Raw genomic sequence first — 22,751 nt, 5'->3', positions numbered from 1 at the left:
TATCACGTTCATGGGATGAACTCGAGACGAGCTCAAGAACAACAGATCTCATAAGACACCATGTTCTGGAAGACCCAAGACGAAGCCATACTCGAGACGCCGTCTATACAGGTCAACTTCTCTGTTTCTTACCCTCATCACAAGTCAACGTGGGAATATACCCTACGACACGTCATCGCCATATCTCGAAGGCCACTTCAACATCTACAACTTTCCCCTGAGCCTCCCCCAATCCCCGCCCTCAAGCAGCCCATAGACCTCCTTATACTTCCCCACCAAATTACTAACCGTATGTCCCGGCCCACTAGGCCCTGGATCGTTCAGCGCCTGCACCAACCTCGTCTGCTCCTTCCCAACCTCCAGGATGCTACCACCCGGCAAATCCTCATCCACCAAACACGTCAGCATAGCTTCAGCAACCTCCTCCGGCGTCGCCCACTCATCTGCGTCTGTGGAGATGAACTGCAGTTTTTCCGGGTGTTCGGTCCAGAGCGGTGTCTTGATGACGCCGGGGGCGACGCCGTTGACGCGGATGTTGAACCTGGGTTCGAGCGCGGAGAGGGAGCGGATGAAGCCGTTCATTGCGTGTTTGGCTGCGACGTAGATGGGCGTGTGCAAATTACTGTTCTGCCCGGCTATGCTGCTTACGATGAGGATGCGTTTCGGCGCTCTGGGTTTGCTTGGGTCGAGTTTCTGAGAATCCAGGAATGCGGCGATGGCGAGCTGCGTGGTGCGGATCGGGTGGGTTATGTTGATGTCTAGTGTTGCGTATCGACCACCGTCCCTGGTATCGCGAGACGTTGAGGTGCCGGGTGGGTGCCAGAAGTTGCTCCAAGGAGGGTCGTAGATGCCGGCGCCAGGGCAGACGATGTCGATTTTTCCAAATTCTTCGGTAGCTTGAGCAAACATGTTTTCTAGCTCGGCCCAGTTGGTGACGTCCGTCTTTTGAAACACGGCGCGCGGTGTACTGGTGGAATATTGCTCGACTAGGCGTTGTGCCTCAGGCCGAAGTGATAGATCTGCAATGAGCACATTGCAGCCTTTGTCCAGGAGCAGTTTGGCGAAGCAGTAGTTGATGCCTGGAATGATATGATATCTTAGTATAGGTGATTTGCAGCAAGGCGATTGTGAATGGTGAAGTCCAATCTGTCATACGAACCTGAGCCTGCGCCAGTCACTATGGCTGTCTTGCCCTTGACGTCGAATGCCGGTTGTGATACCATGTCGTGCTATCTCGTATAATGGTCTTGAAGCCTAGAAGAGATGAGGCACAAGAGCAAGATGTCATATGTTCAGGACGGGTTTCACGCGTGTATGCTCCACGATCATTTCTACACGACAGATGCTACGGCTTACCAGATTGGGTATTTGTGGTTGGAGCGTGGATGAGGGGTATCGTGGGGTAGCTCAAGCTTAACCGGCGGAACGTGTGCCGAAGGGCGCAGAGAGTCTGTATAGATGCGTGTAAAGGAGCGATGAGATGACACTTTACAGACGGATGTGTTGCTGTGTATGTGTTGACTCTATATTGGAATAAGTACTATAGTGTGGTATATCGTACGCCTTGTCCTGCCATGCAAACTCATGATTGCCTCCTGGAAACACCAGCTATGGCCGTCCTGCACGTCGCAGGAAAGGCTCTATGCTCTTGTCCTCACGCTCACCCAGACATCGACCTAATTCCGCTGCCTCAACTCCTTCCTGACCTCCTCCACACCACTCGCCTTCGGCAGCGGCACACCATTCCCCTCCTTCGCCCCACTAACATGGCTCAATCTAACAAGCTCATCCATCATCGCATTCCTCGTCCTCTCGACCAACCCATCGACATCCGCCGCCGTCAACCCCTTGGTCAGAATCGCCGGCAAGACCGTAACATCCACAACGCCCGGCCTAACAATCTTCCTCTTCATATCGAGCACATGGCTATAATTCGCCGTCACGACGGGCACAATGGGCACCTGGGCCTGCACGGCGAGGTGAAACGCGCCCTTCTTGAAGGCAAGCAGGGTCGGGTCTGTGGCGTACGAGCGCGTGCCTTCGGGGAAGATGAAGACGGATTGGCGGTCGTTGCGCATTGTGGCTGCAGCGCCGTCGAAGGCTGCGCGCGCGGTGGCGCGGTTGGCGCGGTCGATGAAGACGGTTTTGGAGAGGGACATGAATTGGCCTAGGAAGGGGGTGTATTTGAGTGAGGATTTGGCGGTGACGGAGCAGTAGGGGGGGAACATGCAGCCGAGCATGAGGACGTCGAGTTCACTACATATGGTCGTTAGCTCTTCGATCCAATGTACTCTTGAAACATCGCATTTGCTCGTGGTGCTCGTGGTGCTCGTGGATTGCCGGCAGAGGTTGGAGCACTTACGTCTGATGATTCCCCACAAACACCGCCGGCCTCGTCTCCAGCGCCTCCTTCCCTCCCCTTCTCCCACCCTCTTCCCGTCCACCCGCCTCATCAACGCGGAACGTAACACCTGTGCTCAACCACATGGTCCACTTGAACGCCCTCCCAACCGTCCACTGGCTCAACCCGCCATACCCAATCGCCCTAAGGAACAAACTAGCAACGACGCCGTAGCTCGCGCACGTGACCAGCAGCAGGAACGCGGTGATGCTGAATGCAACGAAGGTAGCTTGCTGGCCCAGCCGTCCGGGCAGCACGAGAGACAGCGCGCGGAGCAGCATGATGAGCGCGACAGGGGCGGCGGAGAGGTAGAGGAGCCAGCTCATGCTGGGTCGTGGGGTTCGAGCGGTGTCGGGGTGCGTTGCTATATCGTTGGCATGCGATTGGCGGGGTGCAGTGGTTCGAGGGGTGGTGTGTGTTGGTCGGACGCCGCTGGTCGAATGCCACACAACGCAACTTCGAGGTGAAGTCGTGGATACGATTGTCGAGGAGCCGTGGAAGCGCGAGCAGCGGTGAAGCTTCGAGCGCTGTTGCCGTCCAGGCTAGGTTGATGTCAGGCGGATACCGCAGGCAGCGGCGCTGTTTACTTTTTTTGCGTGCAGCGTGCTAGGCGCCGAGGTCCGTTGCCCGATCTCGCTAAGCTCTCTCCTGCTTGTGCAGGTCAACGCCCGTGAAGCTTGTTCGTGCCTGAGGTTGAGCTCAACACGTCGAGTTGAGCTTTGGAGTAAAGGTGAAGCTTGCGAGAAGTGAGAGGGGTTTTGTGGGACGTTTGACCATATGAGGGGCCTGACACCAGCTGAGCGCCTTCCTTTCCTGTGGCTGCACGCATGACTGGCAAGTCATGGAGGGCCGGTCTGGTGCCGACGATCTGGGGGCATCACATGTACACTACCTTCACATGCAGATTGCTGCAGTACCAACAGCAGAAGTATACACTGACGACAGTTGAACAGCGTGGTTCACAAGCTCGCAAAGTCACTTCTCGATCGTCTCTTCAACTACTACTCAACGATCCATTGACATTGACAGGAAGTGTCCGAGTCGCCTTGACTTGTGCCAGACCCGGATTGAGCATCAGACAACTTCAGATCCACGCTCTCGTCGCCGTTTTCCAGGTCCCCGTTGAGTCCGACAACGACCTTCTCACAGTATGGCGCACTCCCAGTAGCCAGTCTGTGCTCGACGAGTTTCAATTTATGAGGAAGGTGCCCAGACGGTGCATCCGTCCCGTTGAACACCGAACCGCCATCCCTCTTCGTGTAGATGAAGCCCTCCAGAAGCGTGTCGTTGAATGTGCATCGCCAGAGCGACTGTCCTGGCAGAAACGTCGTGTGCTTAGGCTGGCCCTGCATGGGCGACGAGTACGTCTTCTCCTGCCTAAGCTGGTCTTCTCGAAGGATCACAGTACGATCGTACGTCGCTGAGAAGTGATACTGTGGCCCATCTTCTGAGCCGTTAAAAGTCGTCAATGCCGTGGGTCCGATCTCTGGAGCTTGCTGCCCGCAGTGAACACTCCTGTTGGAGGTCGACGGCAGCCCAAGGGTGATCATGACAGGCTTGTCTGCGTCGTCTCCCAGGGAAGGCAGGATGCTGAGCTGTAGAGTGGTGTCGAACGCGCATTGCCATGCTCGGGACTCGTTCGCTCGTGCCAAGCATGTTGAGCTCTGCTGTTGAGGAAGTTGGATAGGGACCTGGAAGGTACCGCGCTCAATGGGAGTGGTAGAGCTTGTGTTCGTGTCGTTGCCTCCCGCTTTCCGGATCTCAGAGCGGTCGCTAAGGCATGTGTCAGCTTACTCTTCTGTAGCATGAGGGGGCATCGTACTCCTCTGTAGGTTTGGAGTTTGCAGCTAACAATACAGTACCAACCGTGAGCAACACCAAGGCTTGTAATCCGAGGACTGCAAGCACGCGGTACTTCACAGACATGCGGCCCCACGTACGGTCCCATATCGATGTCGGGATGCTCGGTAACGGCTTCTCGAGTATTTCTTGTGTGCTGATGAACACCTCCTTCTCGTCTAGATACGCACTGACAATGGGCGCTGAAAGTATGCTGTCGTGCTCCAAAGGAACTACCTCAAGTCCATCATCGATATCCGGCGACCTTGCTGAGTCCGAGGTTGTCGAGGCGCTGTGAGTTCTGACAGGTGTATAGTGAGCTGGAAACGCCGTATAGATGCTAGGGAGCTCCTGGATGCTCCTGACGGATCTGCGTGGGAGTTGCATGGCTGCGATTAGAGGATGTGATAGGTATTAAACAGTCCAATGTAAGTCCAAGGAAGTGAAATGGATGATACTGGGCCAGCCAGTTGACGGAGATGTTAGTGAACGACAGGAAGGAGCATGTAGAATTGTAAGAGCAGCCAGCGCATGTTCGGTAGGCAACCAGCAGCTTGCAACTATAAGCTGCCAGATCATCTCAATAAGCCAAGGTATCGTAGGGCCTCCACACGGCAAACGGGATCCTACACGACTGCGCCGCGATGCTGCTGGAGCTTCCTGGCCAGTGCTATGCCAGCGGAGCGAACGGCTAGTGCCTGGTGGAAATTATGCTGAGGATCTTTGCACACTGTGCAAAAAGGTACGGTTTCGTCGCATTAATGGAATAACAAAACAAGTAAAGAGTCCAGAAAGGAAGTATTGGGTGGCGCGAAGCGTTGGATGGGCGTTCACCGTTGCGACTGGGGCGGTCCGTGCCTAAGCGCCAGACGCTGGCCGCGATGGAGGTCGTCACATTTTCAAAGGTACTGGTCTTTGCTCTACCAAATCGTGATGAGTATTTGGGGAGTCGTTCAGTCGGCATCGACGTAGCAAGGCAGATGCGTCGAGTCGCGTTTGCGAACGCGTTTCTAACCGCCGCGACCGGGTCGCATCGCCGGATCCCGAAACATCGAAGGACTGGATGACAGTGTGCGAACTAGGGTGAGTCCGGGAATCCATATCCCAGAGGGTATGTAAACCTTCCTATGGGTTCATTAGCAAACTGTTGAGATGGAAGGATGAGGGTAGGAGGATGGAGAAAGGCAGTCGCGGGCTGATTGATAAGATAAGATCGAACGCACCTTCCCTCGAGGCTGTCGTGAGGATAACAACAACAACAACATCACAGGATGAGCCATATGCTCGTGGCAGACCTTTAGAGACACCAAGGGAGACTTCAAGATTCAAGAGTATCGCAGAAAACTATCGCCATGCTTCTTGACATCAACGACTATGTTTGAGCCTGTTGCTGTCGAGCATCCAGTCGTGTTCAGCCTGCACATCTGTTCTCACAGCGTTCAGTCGTCGCAGGTGCCGAGCAGCCACGTCCATCAGGCAATCAGTTGGCCTGGTTCACAGACGAAGCGAATGTTACGATCTTAATCTCAGATGAAATATGCATTACGCTTCGTGATATTCGTGTACATATACCAGAAAGATTCCACCGCCAACGCCATACAAATGTGCCCTAGAAGTACAAGGAACGCAACAAGTCCACACCCAGATATCCTCTTCCTTCCCACGGACTCATAACGATAGATCATGTAAGGCCGTTACATCATACTAACTCAAGCATAGCTCGAGGGCGTCCTGCCAAACCGCTGCCTAGGCTCACCCTGATACTCAGGGTGCACCGATCCACCAAGAGGCACATCAGCACCATGCGCAAGCGGAGCATAGAGCTGATCATTTGTCGTCATGGCGGGGCTATCCATCCTCGTCTCCGCTGCAAGAGCATTGACATGCGCAGGGTTGCCTGACGCCACACCGCGTTCACCGAGGTAGCTGAACCTTCCGATCTGGCTTCCTGTGGTAGTGGCTTGTGGACGCTGGGGCGAGGGGAATGTCGCGTCTGACTTGTCCGAGGTGCGCTTGCTATGGACCGACGATAAGGTCGAGGGACGGCGGAATTGGGTGCCGTACATGCCTTGAACGTCGACAGGTTGTTCGTGGCGGCCTTGGCCGTTCGCGACGAGTGTGCCGTTGGGGCCGCCGGCTTGGGCAACAGCAGTTTTCTCAGTAAGCTCATGGGCGACTTTGTGAGCATCGTACTCGTTAATACCGGCGGCGAGGAGCAGGTTCTTCCTCCTCTCCACATTGGCGGCATGATCGTTGTCTTGACCGGGGTTGGCAGTCTCGTATTCGAGGATCTTGATGAACTTGTAGAAACCGGCCGCGACGATGGCACCGAGGATGGGTCCGAGCCAATAGATCCAGTGGTAGCCGTTGAAGGTGTGGTTGACAACTGCAGGACCGAAGGAACGTGCAGGATTGAGAGACCCACCAGTGAAGTAGACTCCGGTCAACTCGGCGATGAAGAGTGCAAGACCGATACCTAAGGTGATACATTAGCAGTAGTAGATGGTATCGAACAGATGCTACTTACCGACAGGAGCAATGAAGGTACCCTTGTGCTTCTCAGCTGCCAACATGAAGATGGTGAAGACAAGCTGAGCAGTCAAGAACATCTCGATGAAGAGACCTTGGACAACAGAGGTACCACCACCAAGAGAGGTGCGGACGTTGATCTTGCCATCGTGAGGGAACATGCAAGTGACCAGCGCAGCGGCGGTGATACCGCCAAGAATCTGCACAAAGAATAATAGACATCCACGGATCCACGGCAGCGCGCCAATCAAGCACATTCCAAGCGTGACAGCAGGGTTGAAAAGGCCACCAGAAATGCGGAAGAAAACCCAAGCGTTCACAGCCAGGGAAAAGCCAAAGCAGAGAGCAATGTACTGCAGCTGCTGCGGGTTCGAGCCTGCTTCAGCAACGGTTTGACCACCCGTTGATGGAATGCTGTTGGCGACCTGGGTACCGGACAAAGCGAACCAGAGGAAGAGAACAGTGCCGACGTATTCTCCGCACATGGCGACGAAATGATTGCGAATGTTGTCAGGTAGTTTCTTCAGGTAGGGAAGGCGGAGTTCTTTGTCGGTCATTTCGGCACTTGGGTCGGCAGCCTTGGTGAAGGGTATCGCAAAGGCTCTGCCTTGCCGGGGCTCCTGTAGTGAGAGGTCAGTGGCTGATGCGTTGACAATGAAGAAGACGAGTCTGCAATCGTCTGAGTCGCGGGGGCTCTTACGTTGATATTCATTATGCCGGATGTAGCTTCCTAGCCTAGAGGGAGTGGCTGAACGTTGAGATGAGAAACAAGACCAAGAAGAAAGATACTGAAGAGGGTGAAACCTCGGAACTGGAGAATGGGTATCCTGCTTGAAATCAGAGAAGAAAAACCGAGACGGTACGAGAGGGCATTTGTCCTCTCATAACAGCCCATCAAGTGTCAAAAGGAGACTGTCGTCATAGACGAGCCGTTGACGCAGAAATGGCCTCCCACCATCTAGATGTTTTACCTGTCATCTCCACGCGCTTAGTCCCTCTTCCCACACGCTTGAAGTGTAGTCCCAGCTCTTAGACCATGAGTTTGTTCAGCCACAGCGAGTCTCTGACCAGAAGTGGTAAGTGCGCGGCTGACGTAGATCCCCGAGAAGGCAACATGGAAGGCAAACGATGATCGTCGTTGCCTAGTTGGGATGAGCGTAGGGCACTATCTCGGTAGCGCATGATGACCGTAGATCCAGAGCATATCTGGAGGCAAGACTAGACGATTTATTGACGGCCTTCACCCTAGTCCACGGGCTGCCCGTTCTTAATCGTTGCGGTTGAGATTTGGAAGAATGCTTGCGCGGCAGTCTGAACGTACGACTGGTGTCCAGCAAACTCGATGGAGGCGAGCAGACCTACAAACCTTGAGGCGCATGCAACCCTGGAGACGTATTGATGCACCTAGTTCCTAGCTGAGAAACCTCCTCCGCTGTAAACAGGTTTGTGAAACCCGGTGTGATCAATCCAGCACATGTCGTTGACGAAAGCGGGACCCCTGCTTGTCCCAATTCGGGATCGGCACAGGCATTACGTAGCGATGGCTGAAAAATTTCCCGTCTTTGCAACCATTTACAACAGACCCTGGTACTTTGCTCAGCGACAGCCATAGCAATCTCGTGATAGACCATTCTTCCACAGTGCATGCGAAATGCTGCGAGCCTTTCGCTGTTCCAATGATGATCTGAGGAGCGAAGCCGACAGCGGCACGCTCCAGCACGAAGTAAACTCTGACTGACGTCACGGCTTCGTCCCCAGTATGCCAGCCACAGAAACATCGAAATCTAGCAACACGTCGAGATTTACATGAACTAAAACAGCGGCGGTGTCGCGCCATATGAGTACGATCTCGTGCCGTCTCTACGTCTCGATCTAATATGGGACTGAGATCCACGTTGGACATCACCGAATCGCCGGCTTGTGTCTACCGTGGAACCAAATCGGGGGATAATAACTGAGCTGGTTGAAAGTACGCGGCGACTCCGTCGTACATCTAAGCCTCCAGTATCGATGCTCGAACAAGAGACGATTGCCTAAGGTCTTGTTGAACTGTGCCTCTTCCGCATGGAGATGCTATGTTTTATAGCATGGCGGATGGGGTCTACTATAGTGAAAAATTGCCCTCGTCGCAATGTGCATTCTTTTCAGGTGACACGAGTACAACACGCGATACAGCATACTGCTCCAAGATTTAGAGCTGCAGATTGTGTTGTTGAGGTGTTGCGCTCGTTTTCCTGTCGCTATGGCGTAGGATCGGCGGACAGGAACGATCAGTTCACGCATTCAAAGTCAGCAACAACCGAGGAAAAGTAGACATGCTTCGATCACAGCGACACGTTGTAGGAGCTACACACCTTTCTTGATGTACTGAATGTATTCTTCTGTCTACCTAGCTGAAGCCCGCCGCGGCCGCTGCATCGCCCCTAGCTACCAGCACATCATGCGTTGAGATAACCGAATCTCTTGGACTAGACGGCTGATTCGATAGTCAAGCAACTGTGTCAAGACGCCAGGGTTGACGGTAGCAGCAGCATTGGTGGCTTTTGCAATATTCAAGTCACATACGAAATCTCCAATGCCTTTGCCCCAAGCGAGGCCGAACTCCGTCCCAATGCATAGGGTATCGATGCTTACAGTCCAAAACACATGCGCCTTGCGCCGTTCGGAGAATTACTGAAGTCGAAGACTGTCGAAGAGCCGGTCGACCGGCTGAGTGGGTAACGTAAGGAAGTGAACAAGGTGCGCTGTACTGTACGGTCAAAGTCAATGGCGGAGTACAGACAGCAAGGCCGATACTCCGCACAAGGAGGTCTACAATCTCACAGGTTGACAACCCGGGTATCGTCGTTGAGGAACTGTCGACGGTACTTGGCAATCTCTCGCGCAATACCATTGGGGTCCTTGATATTCTTTTGGCGAAGATCCTTCAGAACACTCCGCAGGCCGTCGTTCCACTGCTGCTTCTCGTCCTGTGTCTTGCCAGGATTGGCGGTTCCAAGTTGGACGAGGAGCTTCTCACCTACAGGATAGAAGTCAGTCTGCGTACAAGGGAGGGGTACAACAAACGCGAGTATGAGACCCTCCGTAACACGCACCAGTGATACCCATGCCCCGGAAGTGCTGATTGGGGCATTCGGGGTCGTTGCAAGATCCACCTGCAGATTCAAAAGGACACAAAGGCTTTTCAGGGTCAATTTGATGACTGTAGGTCATGGACAAGAAGCCGCCATCGACGTCTTGCGAAAAGTTGGGGTGATAACGGTAAGACTTGAACATGCGAAGGGGGCTTTCATAGGGAGTGAAGCCGACTGGCTCAGGCTCCTCCTCAATGGTCTGCACCTTACATTGTCAGCGGAATCTCCCGAAATGGCAAAACACTTACATTTTCTGTTTGGACAGCAGCTGGAACAGTCGCCACTGAAGTTTCTGGTTGCAGCTCAGGTGCTAGATCGTCAGCAATGTTAATAACTTGTTGTGTCACATGTGTCTGCGACTCCGAGTCTCCAAGCTCTGACTGAGTTTCCTCGTCCGAGTCTGAATCGGAGTCGTCTGAGTCCTCAGATGAAGACGTGGCGATATCCATAGCTCCGTCGTCTGCGTCACCAGGAGACAAAGCCTCAGACTGAGCGGCATCAGCCACAGGTGCGACTTCGGTCATTTCCTCATCGACGTCAGGTGGTTCGTAGGCTTCCTCGTCCTCTGTCGACACCTGAGACTGTCCAATAGACTGCGCCTGTTCGGCTTGCGGCTCTGGCAGCTGAGCGTGTTGCGATGATTCCATGACACGCTCATCGACAGCAGGTGCCTCCACGATGGCTTCGTCGACGATGGGTTCTTCCACAATGTGTTCTTCTGGTTCATACTCTTCCTCATCGTCCTCATCGTCCTCATCTTCAGATGACTCCGACATCTCCACCTCACCTTCTTCGGACGGTGATGGGGCATTCGCGAGGTTCTGTTCTACCTGAAGCTCAGGTGCTTCCGCCACAATAGGTTCAATATTGACACCGGCCTCGACCGTCAGTGGCGGCGAATAAATGTCTTCGTCATCGTCCATAGAAGTAGCGGAGGCGCGATCGTTCTTGGTGGCAGCGTGACCTGATGCCTCGACAGGTTCCATACGATCGGACGTAGCCTGCAAGTCGTGGGATGGACTTGCGAGTGGCTCTTGCATGGGCTGCGGCGGAACCCGAGGCAGTGTGGAAGCATGTACATGGGGTGCAGCTTGTCCGAGTCCGGGCAGGAAGCCAGATTGAGGTGGGCGGGGCTGGCTAGCGGTGGAGGCAGGTGCGGACAGAGAGGTCGATTCGGTCGCTGTGATATCTATGCTTTCCGCTGCTGTGATATCTATGCTTTCCGCTGAGGCCATAGCAGAGACACCGGACTCCTCACGCAGAGGCGACGCTTGTGGAAGCGCACTAGCAATCTGCGGCCCAGTGCCAGCCTCAGGCGACATAGCACGCTCGATCTCGTCCTTTGTTGCTCGCATGTCAGCGTGTGACATGCCTCCGGTATCAATGCCAAGGTCTTCCAGCTCTTTTGTCAACCGCTGCTTGTCTTGCATGATACGCTCGTTGTTTGTCTTGAGCCTTTCGAGGTCCTTCGCGAGTCGTGCCATCTCCGCCTCGTTGCTGGCTATTTCGTCGTCGAGGGAAGGCAGCTGCTCTTGAATCTCTGTTCGACGACGTCGCTTTCGATCTCGAGACGAATCGCCAGCTGACGTACTGGCTCGGGCAGGGACAGGTGCAGCTGTCTCTTGCGAACGACCGCCCGATGGCAGTTGTTGAGATGCAACGGCGGCTAGCGAGGAAGGGGCTTGATGCTGCTTTGAGGGTGTCTCTTGAGGTGCAGCGGCTGATGCAGCTGCGGCCGACGCTGCCGCCGTTGCAGCCTCTGCCGCCTCCTTGATCCGCTTTTGCTCCGCGAGCTTCTTCTTGAGGGTGAGCTTCAGAGCCGCGAGCTCCTGCTCTTTGGTATTGAGCTCCCCCGTTCGTGCAAGGGTTGCAGGTGTTTGCGGACCAGGTGTGCTGACGGCAGATAGTGCAGCCGGCACCGGTGCCTGACGGGGAGGGAATCCAGGTATGGAGACAGGAGCTTGGCGGATAGCAGATGAGCCCGATGGTGCTTGGTCGTCATCAATGTCCATATCGCTGCCATTGGACTCGTCATCACTGACTTCGATGATCATCGAGTCCTCGTGAGGTGCGTGGGGAGACTGGCCGAACGGGCGATTGTAGGGCGTCACCGAGCCTCGTGGTGTGGACACTGAAGTGTCCGAGGGCGCTGGACGCTTTTGCGGAACAGCTTGTGGTTGCCTTGACGGTGTCGACGTTCCGTTGCCCGTATTTGATGGCGCGTTCATGAACAGGCCAGGTATGCCTGAGAATCCTGAGGCGGGAGTTTGCGGCGCTGAGGTACCTGTAGCAGGCGCTTGCTGGGGAGTGGGCTGTGACAGTCCAGGCTTTTGTGCGCTGTTGCTGGACGATGCCGCGGTCTGCTTGCTCTGCGCCTTGAGTGCTTCCAGTCGCTGCTTGATCAATTCAGTCTGGCGTGCCTTGTGCTCGTCTGTAGCCGGCGGCTTCCTTGTCGGTGTCATGGTCGCCTGAGGCGTGCTGATGCCGGTTGCGGGAGACGCAACAGCCACAGACGGTGACTTCTGTGGCGGACTGGCCTTGGTTGGGCCCGACTGTCTAGCCAGCTTAGCTGCCTGCAGGCGTGCCAGATAGTCTTTGCGATCCACTGGTGACGCGGCAGCGCCTGCGGCTGCGGCTGATACAGCAGCAACGTTGGTGGACACGGCAGGCGCCGTCTTTTGTGACGTGCTTGGTGTTGTTGTTGTTGTTGTTGTTGTGGTGGTGGCGTGACTCGCGCTCGAGGGTTTGGGCGCAACTGCGCCACTTGTCTTTGGCGGTGGGATAGGCTCAGGTTCAGACGGCAGGTTCATGCTGCGATACATGCCCCTCAGAAGCTCTACGTCGATGTTCTCCTTAGCCAGAGCGTGGTAGCCGATGTTGTTGCTGTTCAGGAGGCGGATGAATTGCTTGGCCTCTTCGCGCTGTTGCAGTACCGGGTCCATCTCTTTCACGGCCGCACTCGCTTGCGGCGCTGTCTGACCCGCCGAGGGCCTGTCTGGATTGTATGCGTCCTCTGCGCGAGAGGGCCTGGCCGTTGCCCGAGGCGCCGATCGTGGAGGCTCGGGGTATCTTTGGCGCATGGCCATGCCTGCTGGTGTCTGTGAGCCACCCTCAGCATCGGTGACTTCGCCGTCTTCCCGATCGCTGTCCATGACTTCCTGCACTCGCTCGGCTGGGGCTGCCGTGGGCTGTGGAGGGAAGTGCGGAGGGAATTGCGGAGGAAATGCAATTGGTGTCGCGGGAGCTTGCGGTGTATGTGGAAGCGAAGGCGGAGGGAAGGTGAGGCCGGGCAGGGGTGGTGGCATCAAGCCGCTCTGCATGCTGCTCTGCATCAACTGCAGCCACTCGGGAGGCATCTGCGGCGGCCAGCTCAGGGCTAGGTCAAGGTCAGTACGCACCATCGATGAAACACAACACGGCTTTTCACTCACCGGCAGATGGGAAAGGAGGCAGATTGTTCTGGTTCTCAGCATGACGCGGTTGAGGCGCGTGTGGCTGTGGGGGATACTGCTGGTGGAGACCCGGGAGGTTCCAGCCAGGCGGCGGCGGCGGCGGCGGAGGGCCATGTTGCTGTTGGCCGTCTCGGTGCGCGGCGTTTGGCGGCTGCTGCGTGTGCGGCAATGGGAAAGGAAAAGGCATCCCAGGTGGGTGGTTGTTGTTGGCCATTGCGGCAGGAGCGCAGCGCGTCGAGGAAGGAGCTTTGCACGCAGTTCAGCGCATCGAGCGGTCGAGAGATTTGTCGATGATGCGATGCGCTAGGATCTACCAGAGCGAAATCCAGGCGTGCGCCGTCACTCTGCGCCGTGGGTGGTTGAGGCTTGCGGTCGCACGGTGAGAGCTGCTGCAGCAGTTGACCGTCTCCAAAATCAAAGGCCGCGGTCAAATGGTCACGTGCAGGACGCGCTTTGGCGGTCGATCGATGTTCGATGGGCCGCGATCTCGCCCAGGCCCGAAAGTTGGCTGGCGCCTCGCGTTGCCAGGGTAAACAAGGTGATCAACAGCTTGCCGTCCGCCCGCGCGCATGCACGCCTCTCCGCAAACCTACTTTGTATTACCTGCGACTCGATTCACCCTGTACGGCGCATTGCTCGTTGCTGCATCATTGTACATAGTTTCTAATTGTCGGCGGCTTTTGTTCTTGCACGCCGTCCTCATCACGCCGCGCTCGCCGCATAATGGGCGGCATCGACGCGGAAAAGTAGACCTGTTGCACCTGCCGCCATTCCTACCCACGGCACGACCATGAGCGCGCCTGCTCCCAATGGTCCGTCACGAGTGCGAAACAGTCCGTTCGCGAGAGGAAGCTCAGCAACACCGTCGCCCGGCCCACCACCGCGGCCGCTCTCCGTCGCCGAACTGCCACACACAGAGCCCAAGATGGCGCACGCACGGCACCAGTCTCTTACACATCTGAGCAGTCCCCCGCTCGGCCGCAGCGACTCGCGGCTGCGCTCAAACTCAAACCGGAATAGCGTACCCATCGGCACATTCGCACCGCAGTTCATCTCAGAAGACGCGCCAGACATGGCAAAACCAGGGGGCATCGTAGAGGGAGAGAACGACTTCTCGGGCAAGCGCTATGTCTGGCTGCGCGACGCCAAGACCGCATTCGTCCGAGGATGGGTGGTGGAAGAGCGGTCGGGCGGGAACCTGCTGGTACAATGTGACGATGGCTCACAGCAGGAAGTCGAAGAGGATGCTGTCGACAAAGTCAACCCAGCCAAGTTCGACAAGGCTGGCGATATGGCCGAGCTCACACATCTGAACGAGCCTTCTGTCATCCACAACCTACACATGCGATACCAGGCAGATCTGATCTACGTGGGTGGGACACACGAAGCGCGACAGACACATACTAACAACTGGCAGACATACTCGGGCTTGTTCTTGGTCACAGTGAACCCTTACTGTCCGCTTCCCATATACTCGAGAGACTACATCAACATGTATCGTGGGCGAGGGCGGGAAGAGACGAAACCACATATCTTCGCCATGGCAGATGAGGCCTTCCGCAATTTGGTGGACGAAGGCACAAACCAGAGTATCCTGGTCACGTAAGTGTCTGACCTTGGCAATGTGGTGGATTCAGCTGACGTCGGCTAGTGGTGAGTCTGGAGCTGGAAAGACTGAGAACACCAAGAAGGTCATCCAGTACCTGGCTGCGGTCGCGAACTCAGACACTCCTCGAGCAAAGTCTGGCGCAAAGAACCTCACCAATCTCTCCGAACAGATCCTGCGAGCCAACCCTATCCTCGAAGCGTTCGGTAACGCCCAGACGGTCAGGAACAACAACTCGTCCCGCTTTGGAAAGTTCATTCGAATCGAGTTCAGTCGCACAGGCCAGATTGCTGGTGCCTACATCGACTGGTATCTGCTCGAGAAGTCCAGGGTTGTGAGGCTGAACGCAAACGAGCGCAACTACCACATCTTCTATCAGCTGCTGCGCGGAGCGGACCCAGCGATGAAGCAGGACTTCTTGCTGGACTCGAAAGACACAGAGGACTTCGACTACACCAAGCATGGCAACGACGCGATCGCCGGTGTGTCGGACCGCGACGAGTGGAATACACTGATAGAAGCTTTCCACGTCATGAAGTTCACCGACAAAGAGCAGGCTGGCATCCTCCGGACTGTCGCAGCTGTTCTCCACCTAGGTAACATCAAAGCGGTCAAGGAGAGCCGGCGAGCGGACCAGGCCACGTTGGACTCCAACGCCGAGGCGCAAGCTCGAAAGGTATGTCAGTTGCTCGGTGTCTCCGCCGACGACTTCATGAAGGCTTTGCTGCATCCCCGAGTCAAGGCTGGACGCGAGTGGGTTGAGAAGGTCCAGACACCCGAGCAGGTGAACCTCGCCATCGACGCTCTTGCCAAGGGCATCTATGAACGTGGATTCGGTGACCTTGTCGACCGCATCAACCGACAGCTGGACCAAACAGGATCCGGAGGCGACGACTCGCACTTCATCGGTGTTCTGGATATTGCCGGTTTCGAGATTTTTGACGAGAACAGCTTCGAGCAGCTCTGCATCAACTATACGAACGAGAAGCTCCAGCAGTTCTTCAATCACCACATGTTCGTCCTGGAACAGGAAGAGTACGCTCGGGAACAGATCGAGTGGAAGTTCATCGACTTCGGCCGCGATCTGCAACCGACCATTGACCTCATCGAACTGCCCAACCCAATTGGCATCTTCTCCTGCTTGGACGAAGACAGTGTCATGCCTAAAGCCACCGATGTAAGCTTCACCGAGAAGCTACACTCACTGTGGGACCGCAAGAGCAACAAGTACAAGCGTTCCATGCTGACGCAAGGTTTCGTGCTCACTCATTACGCCGCTGAGGTCGAGTACTCCACGGAGGGTTGGTTGGAAAAGAACAAGGACCCTCTGAACGACAACGTTACACGACTTCTCGCGGCATCGTCTGATAAGCAAATCGCCAATCTGTTTGCAGACTGCGCAGACCCTGACGATGAAGTCGGCGGCACTCGTAGCCGCGTAAAGAAGGGTCTCTTCCGCACTGTTGCTCAGCGTCACAAGGAGCAGCTCTCAACGCTCATGACTCAGCTACACTCGACGCACCCTCACTTTGTTCGTTGTATCTTGCCGAACCACAAGAAGCGACCCAAGCAGTTCAGTGCTCCTCTTGTGCTTGACCAGCTACGATGCAACGGTGTACTCGAAGGTATCCGAATTGCTCGTACCGGTTTCCCCAACCGATTGACGTTTGTCGAGTTCAGGCAAAGATACGAGGTCCTCTGCAAAGACATTCCAAAAGGCTACCTCGAGGGCCAGCTTGTCGCGAAGATGATACTTGAAAAGCTGGGCATGGACAAGGCTCTCTACCGTGTCGGTATCACAAAGGTCTTCTTCCGAGCCGGTGTTCTTGCCGAACTGGAAGATCAGCGTGATAACCTTATTCGCGATATCATGATCCAGTTCCAATCAGCAGCACGTGGATTCACTCAACGTCGAATCGCCCACAAACGCCTCTATCGAGCTGAGGCGACTCGCATCGTACAGAAGAACTTCCAAGTGTACCTTGACCTCCAGTCCAACCCATGGTGGCGACTCTTCGTGCGCATGAGGCCAATGCTGGGGGCCACTCGTCAAGCTGCTGAAGTAAAGAAGCGCGACGAGATGATCCTTCAACTCGAGGACAGGATGCAGCAGGAGGCGGCTGAAAGACAGCGCGTGGAGGATGATCGAAGAAGAGCCGAGATGGATATCCAAAAGATCCAGAAGACACTCGAAAGCGAACGCGCTCTGGCCCTGGATAAGGAAGAAATCTTCAAACGACTCCAGATCCGAGAGGCCGAGCTCGCTGAGAAGCTTCAGGGTGCTATCGAAGATCAAGATCAGCTCGAAGACCAACTGGACGCCCTGATGGAAGCCAAGAAGAAGACAGAAGACCAGGCTGAGGTATGGCGCAAGGAGTTGGAGCAAGCAGGCCAGATCATCGGGAATCTGGAAACCGAGAAGCAAGACCTCGAAGACCAGCTTGCACGCCTTGATCAGCAACTGCAGGAACTTGAAGCCGCTCAGTCACAACGCAGCCAAGCCGAAGAGTCCATGAGCCAGGAAGTGAAGATGTTGCAAAGTCACCTGAGTCTGAAGGAGCGAAAACTCCAAGAGCTGGAGTCGAAGCTCCTCAAGACGGAGCAGGATCTCGATATCAAGCTGGCGGCATCGGACAAGGAAGTGCAAGCCGGCAAGAAACAGATCAAGGAGCTGCTCGAAGAGAACCGACAAGTGCGTCAGCAGATTTCTGATCTTTCCTCAACTTCGACCAGCTACGAGGATCTCATCCGCCGCAAAGAGAGCGAACTGGCCATCCTGAAGGCGGATTTGAAGAAGTACGAGTCTGATCGGCAGATCTTCGATGCAGAAAAGCAGACCCTTGCCTCGAAACACGATGGTCTCCAAAGCCGCCTGCGCGAGGCCAATGCCGAACTCGAAGCCATGCGCGCCCAAAAGCAGCAATCAGATCGTGAAGCTGCAGATGCCAAACGCCTTCTCGAGGACCGGGAAACTGAGGATGCGCAGTCAAAGCTACTTCAGGAACAAATTGAGCTCCTCAAGTCTGAGATGTTCGAGGTTCAGAAGGAGCTCAGTCGCGAGAGGCAATCTCGTGACGACGTGGAAATGCTCGGTGAGCACAAATACGACACACTCAAGCGCGACTACAATGCTCTGAATGAGTCCAAGATCACCATCGAGAAGGAGATGTATGCTCAGCAAGATGTTCTGCGCCGCGCAACCGAAACTCGTACTGCGCATGAGCAAGAACGCAAGGAGTACCAGGGCGAGCTCCGAAATCTGCGAGAGCAGTACCTCAAGTTGCAGGAAGAAAAGATGGATGCTGATGCCGAAGCCGAACGTACTCAGTCACGTCTGGCACTGGAGAAGCACGCTGCACAGGAAGAGGAACTCGAGCTCAAGGATCAGCAACTTGACCAACTTGAAGCCGAGCGTGATGACCTTGCTGAGCAAGTGCACAACCTGACTCAGATGCTTGCTGATGCAGAAGGCTTCAGGGAACGAAACGACCAACAGAAGGAACGTCTTGAGCGTGAGCTGGTCACCGTCAAGGGGCGACTTACAGCTTCCGAGAATGACAACCGCGCACTGCTCAACAAAGTCCAACAAAAGAACCTCGACATTGCTCGAAGTAACTCACGTGCCGGCGAGACCCAGCGCTCCAAGATCATCCAATTGACAAACGAAAAATCCAAGGTCGACGAAGACAACAAGCGCCTGTACCGTCAGCTCGAGGACGCTCAAGTCACCATTGCATCGATGGAGAAGCAGAAAGAGAAGCTAGAGCTTACTCTCGAAGACTTGAACCACGAGATCAACCGCGAGGCGAAGAGCAACCGCACCGCTGAGAAGGCGTCTTCTACTGTCAACCTCCAGCTTGCAGAAGTCAACCGCAAGCTTGAAACTGAAAGACAGTTACGCACCCAGGCTCAAGCAAACACCCGCGCTGTCCAAGCGACATTGGATAACAACAACCGCGAGCTCGAAGAGTGCCACAACCAGCTCATGCTCCTCCGCAAGGTCTTTGACCCAGAGTCTGCAGACGTCGCCGTCACCTACGATGCTGCCAAGCCACAGATCTCCAGGGCTGTAGATGTCGCGGAGCGTCTCGAGGCTGCCAACCAGGCTTTACGCGTGGCTGTGGAGCGATACAACCGCGCAGAAGCTCAGCTGGACGACCTCCGAGAGAGGCACGAGGGTGAGATCAATGAATTGGATACACGCCATGCCAACTCGAAGCGGGCTTTGCTAGAGGAGATGAACAGCAGCCAGGTGAATCAAGCGAACGCAAACCGATCGCCGACACACAAGAGGTTAGACAGCGAGAACCGTAAGCTATTCTCGACAAGCACACCGACTAACCAACGTCACATCAGTAACGCAACAAACGATTCCGCCCGCTCTGACCGCACAGTCGACACCATCTCTTTCAACAACCGCATGGACATGGCTGCCGAGCTCGAACTTGCACAAAACCAGCTGCAGATATCGGAAATGCGAAACGCGCACCTGCAGAGCCAACTCGATCAATCTCCTGTACGCAATAACAGTTGGCAAGAGGAAAGCCCATCGATGAGGCGAGTGCAGAAACTGGAGCGCGAGAACTTCCGTCTCCATGACATGCTCGACGACTCCGCGAAGAAGGTCTCCTCACTCGAGCACAGCCTACGCTCAGGACAGCTGTCCTATCAAGAAGTGCAAACAAAGTCACACGAAGAGCTCTTCGAGATCTTGAAGTCACAGGAACAGTCGCGCAAATCTATCGTACAAGCACACAACAATGCCATCAACGAGCTGGCAGACGCAAAGACTGCCTTTGATGACGTCAAGCAAATGAAAGCGGCTTTGGAAGCCGAGCTTCGCGAAGTCTCGACTGAGTTGGACGCGTTCGCTTCTGAGCGCGAGCAAGAACAAGCCAACCACAACCAGCTCTTGCAAGAATTTGCTGATCTGCAAATCCGACTGGACGACGAGACATCTACCTTGCTTGACGTTCAATCCAGCTTGAGCTTATATAAGAACCGTGCTGATGAGTACTTCAACAAACTTGAACAAGCTGAGATCGCCGTGCTCAAGGCTTCTCGCGCTGAGCAATTCGCCAGGACACAAGCACGCGAGGCCGAGGAGACCTGCGCTACTTACATGGCGGAGCGCAAGGAGATGGACGGTATGGTTGAGGACTTCCAAAGACAAGTCCAACAGTATGAAGAACGTGTCGAGGACCTCTCAACCGATCTGCAGGCCGCGCTGCAAGCCAAGAAGCGGCTGCAAAACGAGCTCGAGGATTACAGAAGCCAGCATGCGCACGACATCGAAGATGGCGAGAGCTCGCTAGAGCAAACGCGCAAGAAGTACCAGACCGAGCTTTCGACATTGACAAACGAGCTCGAACAAGAGCGCGAGACAATCATCTACATTCGCGAGGAGAATGGACGCCTGCGCGAAGAGATCGAGGAGATGAGGAGCAAGTGGGATGACGAGGTGCTCAACTCGTCCACATGGGCGAAGGAGAAGAATCGCCTGGAGATGACCCTCCAGGTGGTGTCCAACTCTCGCGATGAGGCAGCCAATGCTCACAACGAGGCTCAATCTAAGATCGTGAACCTCCTGTCTCAGGTCCGTAACCTCCGCACTAACGTCGACGACCTTGCCGCTGAACGCGACTCCGCCATTGAGGAGAAGAAGCGCCTTGAGACCCGACTGCAGGAGGCAGCGGCTCGACTGGATGACCTGTCGCGGTCTGAGTCACCGGCTATGCGTAACGCCGCTGCCTACGATCGTGAGTTGCTCGAACTCAAGTCTGGTCTTGCCCAGCAGGAAGACATCGCAGCTGCCGCCGTTGGTAAGATGCGGCGTGCTGAGGCTTTGGCACAGGAGCTGCAAAAGGACATAATCGCCGAACGCGAGGCGAACGTCCAGTTGCACAAGGAGAAGGGTCTTGTCGGCAAAAATCTCAAGGATCTTCAGCTTCGTTTGGTGGATCTCGAAACCAAGGGCTACAGCGGCTCGGCTGGCAAGGACGTCCGCTTTCTCCACGGACGTATTCAAGAGGTACGTAATTGTGTAGCCTTCTCATCATACATCTAGCTGACTATGCGACACAGCTCGAGAAAGCCCTTGAGGACTCTGAATCGACACGTCTTTCCGACTCTCGCGCCGTTCGCAACGTTGACCGAACAGTCAAGGATCTGCAGTCTCAGATCGAGCGTCGCGAGAAGCAGAACGCCTCCGTTACCGAAGACCTCAACAAAGCCCGCGACAAGATCGCTAAGCTGCTTTCCACCATCGATGAGCTGCAGTCGTCCGACTCAGGGAACCAGCTTGCCGCTAAGCGCGCCGAGCGCGAACTCCGTGAGGAGCGCGAGAAGAGCGTCAAACTCGAGCGCGAACTCGAAAACTACAGGAACATGCGCGTCGAGCGCAGGAGCCAACTCGGTATCCCAGGCATCGCGGCCAGTGACGCTGGCGATGCACGATCGCGACGCGGTTCCTCCATTGGTCTCCTCATGGGCGAGATGGGCGAAGCTGCGCCCAGCGAGAAGAAGTACGGCAGCTTCCGTTCTGGACTACGACGTGTTTCCGGCCAGAAGGGTTTTTTGTAGTTGATGGGATCTCTGAAGGGGAGGGGTCGTTGACGAGGTCCCAGGTCATACCTATTTCTAGCCCATATTTCCGCAGAGAAGAAGTAGAGGATGTGGGCGGTCCTGTCACTATATTTACACAACATAAAGAAGAGGAGAAGGAGAAGAGTACGAGTACTGTCACTATCGAGAAGACGAAGCCGACGTCGATGTCCAGGGCGTTGGTCATTGCTGGTGCGGGCATGAGGAGGAAACATAGTTATGATACTGGAGTTGGTCTGCTGGAAGACATCGAGGAGGTCGATTCTGTGCTCGAAAAGGACTCTTTGCTGGAACAGGCCTTCCTCGACGAAGGCGCTGACGAAGACTATCTGGAGGAAGGGGAAGATGAGACTCTGGTTGAGGTTGATGGCGAGCTCTACAAGGAAAAGGAGGTCGCGATTGAAGTCTCGGACTCCGAGCCTGAGAGCGATGTTGAGTCTGATACTGGGCCTCAGGAAGGGTGTGGGGTCAAGCGCAAGAGGACCATTAGGGTTGTTATCCGGTCAAGGGCGTTCATATGAGCAACGATTGGACCGGGTCAATGGTGTTGGGAAATCACTTGTCTTTGGGCTGTTTTGCATGGTGTTGTAGCGATATATCACGGTTGCGTTGTTTTTTTCTTTCTCAATATTACCTTTCGATTGCACTTTGTTCTTATTGGGGCGTGTTGTGTCTTTTTCCTGGCACACTTTTGCTCTAGGAAGTTGGCATCCTGAGATGGTCTGTACCTCTCTACGTTTTTTCTGCTGACATCCTCGTGATACTTGTGGGCCTTCTTAGCGGAGCATTGGAGTAGTGTAGTTGCTAGCCTTAACGTAAAGCCATACCGATCGACAGGCACACTACTGGTTCACTGATTCAAGACGCTCTCATATTAAGGCAAGGAATGTGTGGTGTCAATTGAGACTGCCTGCATGGGTGGGTGTATCACATTCTTGCTTTTCGATTTCTGTACATCTGGCTTCTGGATCTTGGTTATTGTTCGTGAGACGTAGTTGAACGGAATGAGCACAGCGTGCGAAGACTTCACTTCGAATCTGCTCTGCATAGGCGTTGGATTATGGCTAGAAAGCATGACTTCTCCTTCGCTGTTCCAGACATGTTTTTAAGCGTGTGTCAGAAGGGCAGTTGCAGTGAAGGAAGATAGGAGCAGATACACGCTAGCAGCAATCGAGAGGAAGCAGGTG

At 55.0% G+C, this 22,751-nt stretch overlaps 7 protein-coding genes across 7 annotated transcripts; 1 reads left to right on the top strand and 6 right to left on the bottom strand.

Annotated features, from left to right (window-relative positions):
* Positions 1 to 204: 204 nt before the first annotated feature.
* On the bottom strand, positions 205 to 1,223 carry BU25DRAFT_454821 (NAD(P)-binding protein; the record flags this gene model as incomplete). Its single annotated transcript, XM_033709895.1, has 2 exons — positions 205 to 1,079; positions 1,160 to 1,223. The coding sequence occupies 2 exons, from the start codon at positions 1,221 to 1,223 to the stop codon at positions 205 to 207; spliced, it is 939 nt and encodes a 312-aa protein (XP_033565556.1).
* A 453-nt stretch (positions 1,224 to 1,676) lies between these two features.
* On the bottom strand, positions 1,677 to 2,727 carry BU25DRAFT_418178 (1-acylglycerol-3-phosphate O; the record flags this gene model as incomplete). Its single annotated transcript, XM_033707859.1, has 2 exons — positions 1,677 to 2,256; positions 2,363 to 2,727. The coding sequence occupies 2 exons, from the start codon at positions 2,725 to 2,727 to the stop codon at positions 1,677 to 1,679; spliced, it is 945 nt and encodes a 314-aa protein (XP_033565555.1).
* Positions 2,728 to 3,402: 675 nt separating this feature from the next.
* BU25DRAFT_445527 (uncharacterized protein) lies at positions 3,403 to 4,627 on the bottom strand (the record flags this gene model as incomplete). The annotated part of the gene is made up of 2 exons (XM_033709442.1): positions 3,403 to 4,161; positions 4,196 to 4,627. 2 exons carry the CDS (start codon positions 4,625 to 4,627, stop codon positions 3,403 to 3,405), a joined length of 1,191 nt encoding a protein of 396 aa, XP_033565554.1.
* A 152-nt stretch (positions 4,628 to 4,779) lies between these two features.
* Positions 4,780 to 5,309, bottom strand: BU25DRAFT_185003 (uncharacterized protein). Its single transcript, XM_033700955.1, has one exon. The coding sequence runs from the start codon at positions 5,202 to 5,204 to the stop codon at positions 4,932 to 4,934; it is 273 nt and encodes a 90-aa protein (XP_033565553.1). The 5' UTR covers positions 5,205 to 5,309; the 3' UTR covers positions 4,780 to 4,931.
* Positions 5,310 to 5,949: 640 nt separating this feature from the next.
* On the bottom strand, positions 5,950 to 7,254 carry BU25DRAFT_428335 (aquaporin; the record flags this gene model as incomplete). Its single annotated transcript, XM_033708502.1, has 2 exons — positions 5,950 to 6,716; positions 6,768 to 7,254. 2 exons carry the CDS (start codon positions 7,252 to 7,254, stop codon positions 5,950 to 5,952), a joined length of 1,254 nt encoding a protein of 417 aa, XP_033565552.1.
* A 1,886-nt stretch (positions 7,255 to 9,140) lies between these two features.
* On the bottom strand, positions 9,141 to 13,724 carry BU25DRAFT_407025 (uncharacterized protein). Its single transcript, XM_033705435.1, has 4 exons — positions 13,335 to 13,724; positions 10,152 to 13,279; positions 9,865 to 10,108; positions 9,141 to 9,788 (listed from the first exon to the last, which is right to left on the bottom strand). Exons 1-4 carry the CDS (start codon positions 13,567 to 13,569, stop codon positions 9,589 to 9,591), a joined length of 3,807 nt encoding a protein of 1,268 aa, XP_033565551.1. The 5' UTR covers positions 13,570 to 13,724; the 3' UTR covers positions 9,141 to 9,588.
* Positions 13,725 to 17,650: 3,926 nt separating this feature from the next.
* Positions 17,651 to 22,085, top strand: BU25DRAFT_437174 (uncharacterized protein; the record flags this gene model as incomplete). Its single annotated transcript, XM_033708988.1, has 4 exons — positions 17,651 to 19,254; positions 19,318 to 20,992; positions 21,046 to 21,499; positions 21,673 to 22,085. Exons 1-4 carry the CDS (start codon positions 17,864 to 17,866, stop codon positions 22,083 to 22,085), a joined length of 3,933 nt encoding a protein of 1,310 aa, XP_033565550.1. The 5' UTR covers positions 17,651 to 17,863.
* Between the last annotated feature and the right edge of the window lie 666 nt (positions 22,086 to 22,751).

This window comes from Macroventuria anomochaeta (assembly GCF_010093625.1).
Source record: "Macroventuria anomochaeta strain CBS 525.71 unplaced genomic scaffold BU25scaffold_4, whole genome shotgun sequence".
Lineage (NCBI taxonomy): Eukaryota > Fungi > Ascomycota > Dothideomycetes > Pleosporales > Didymellaceae > Macroventuria > Macroventuria anomochaeta.
Note: the sequence above shows the minus strand (reverse complement) of the source record. Positions and strands in the feature narration are given on the sequence as shown.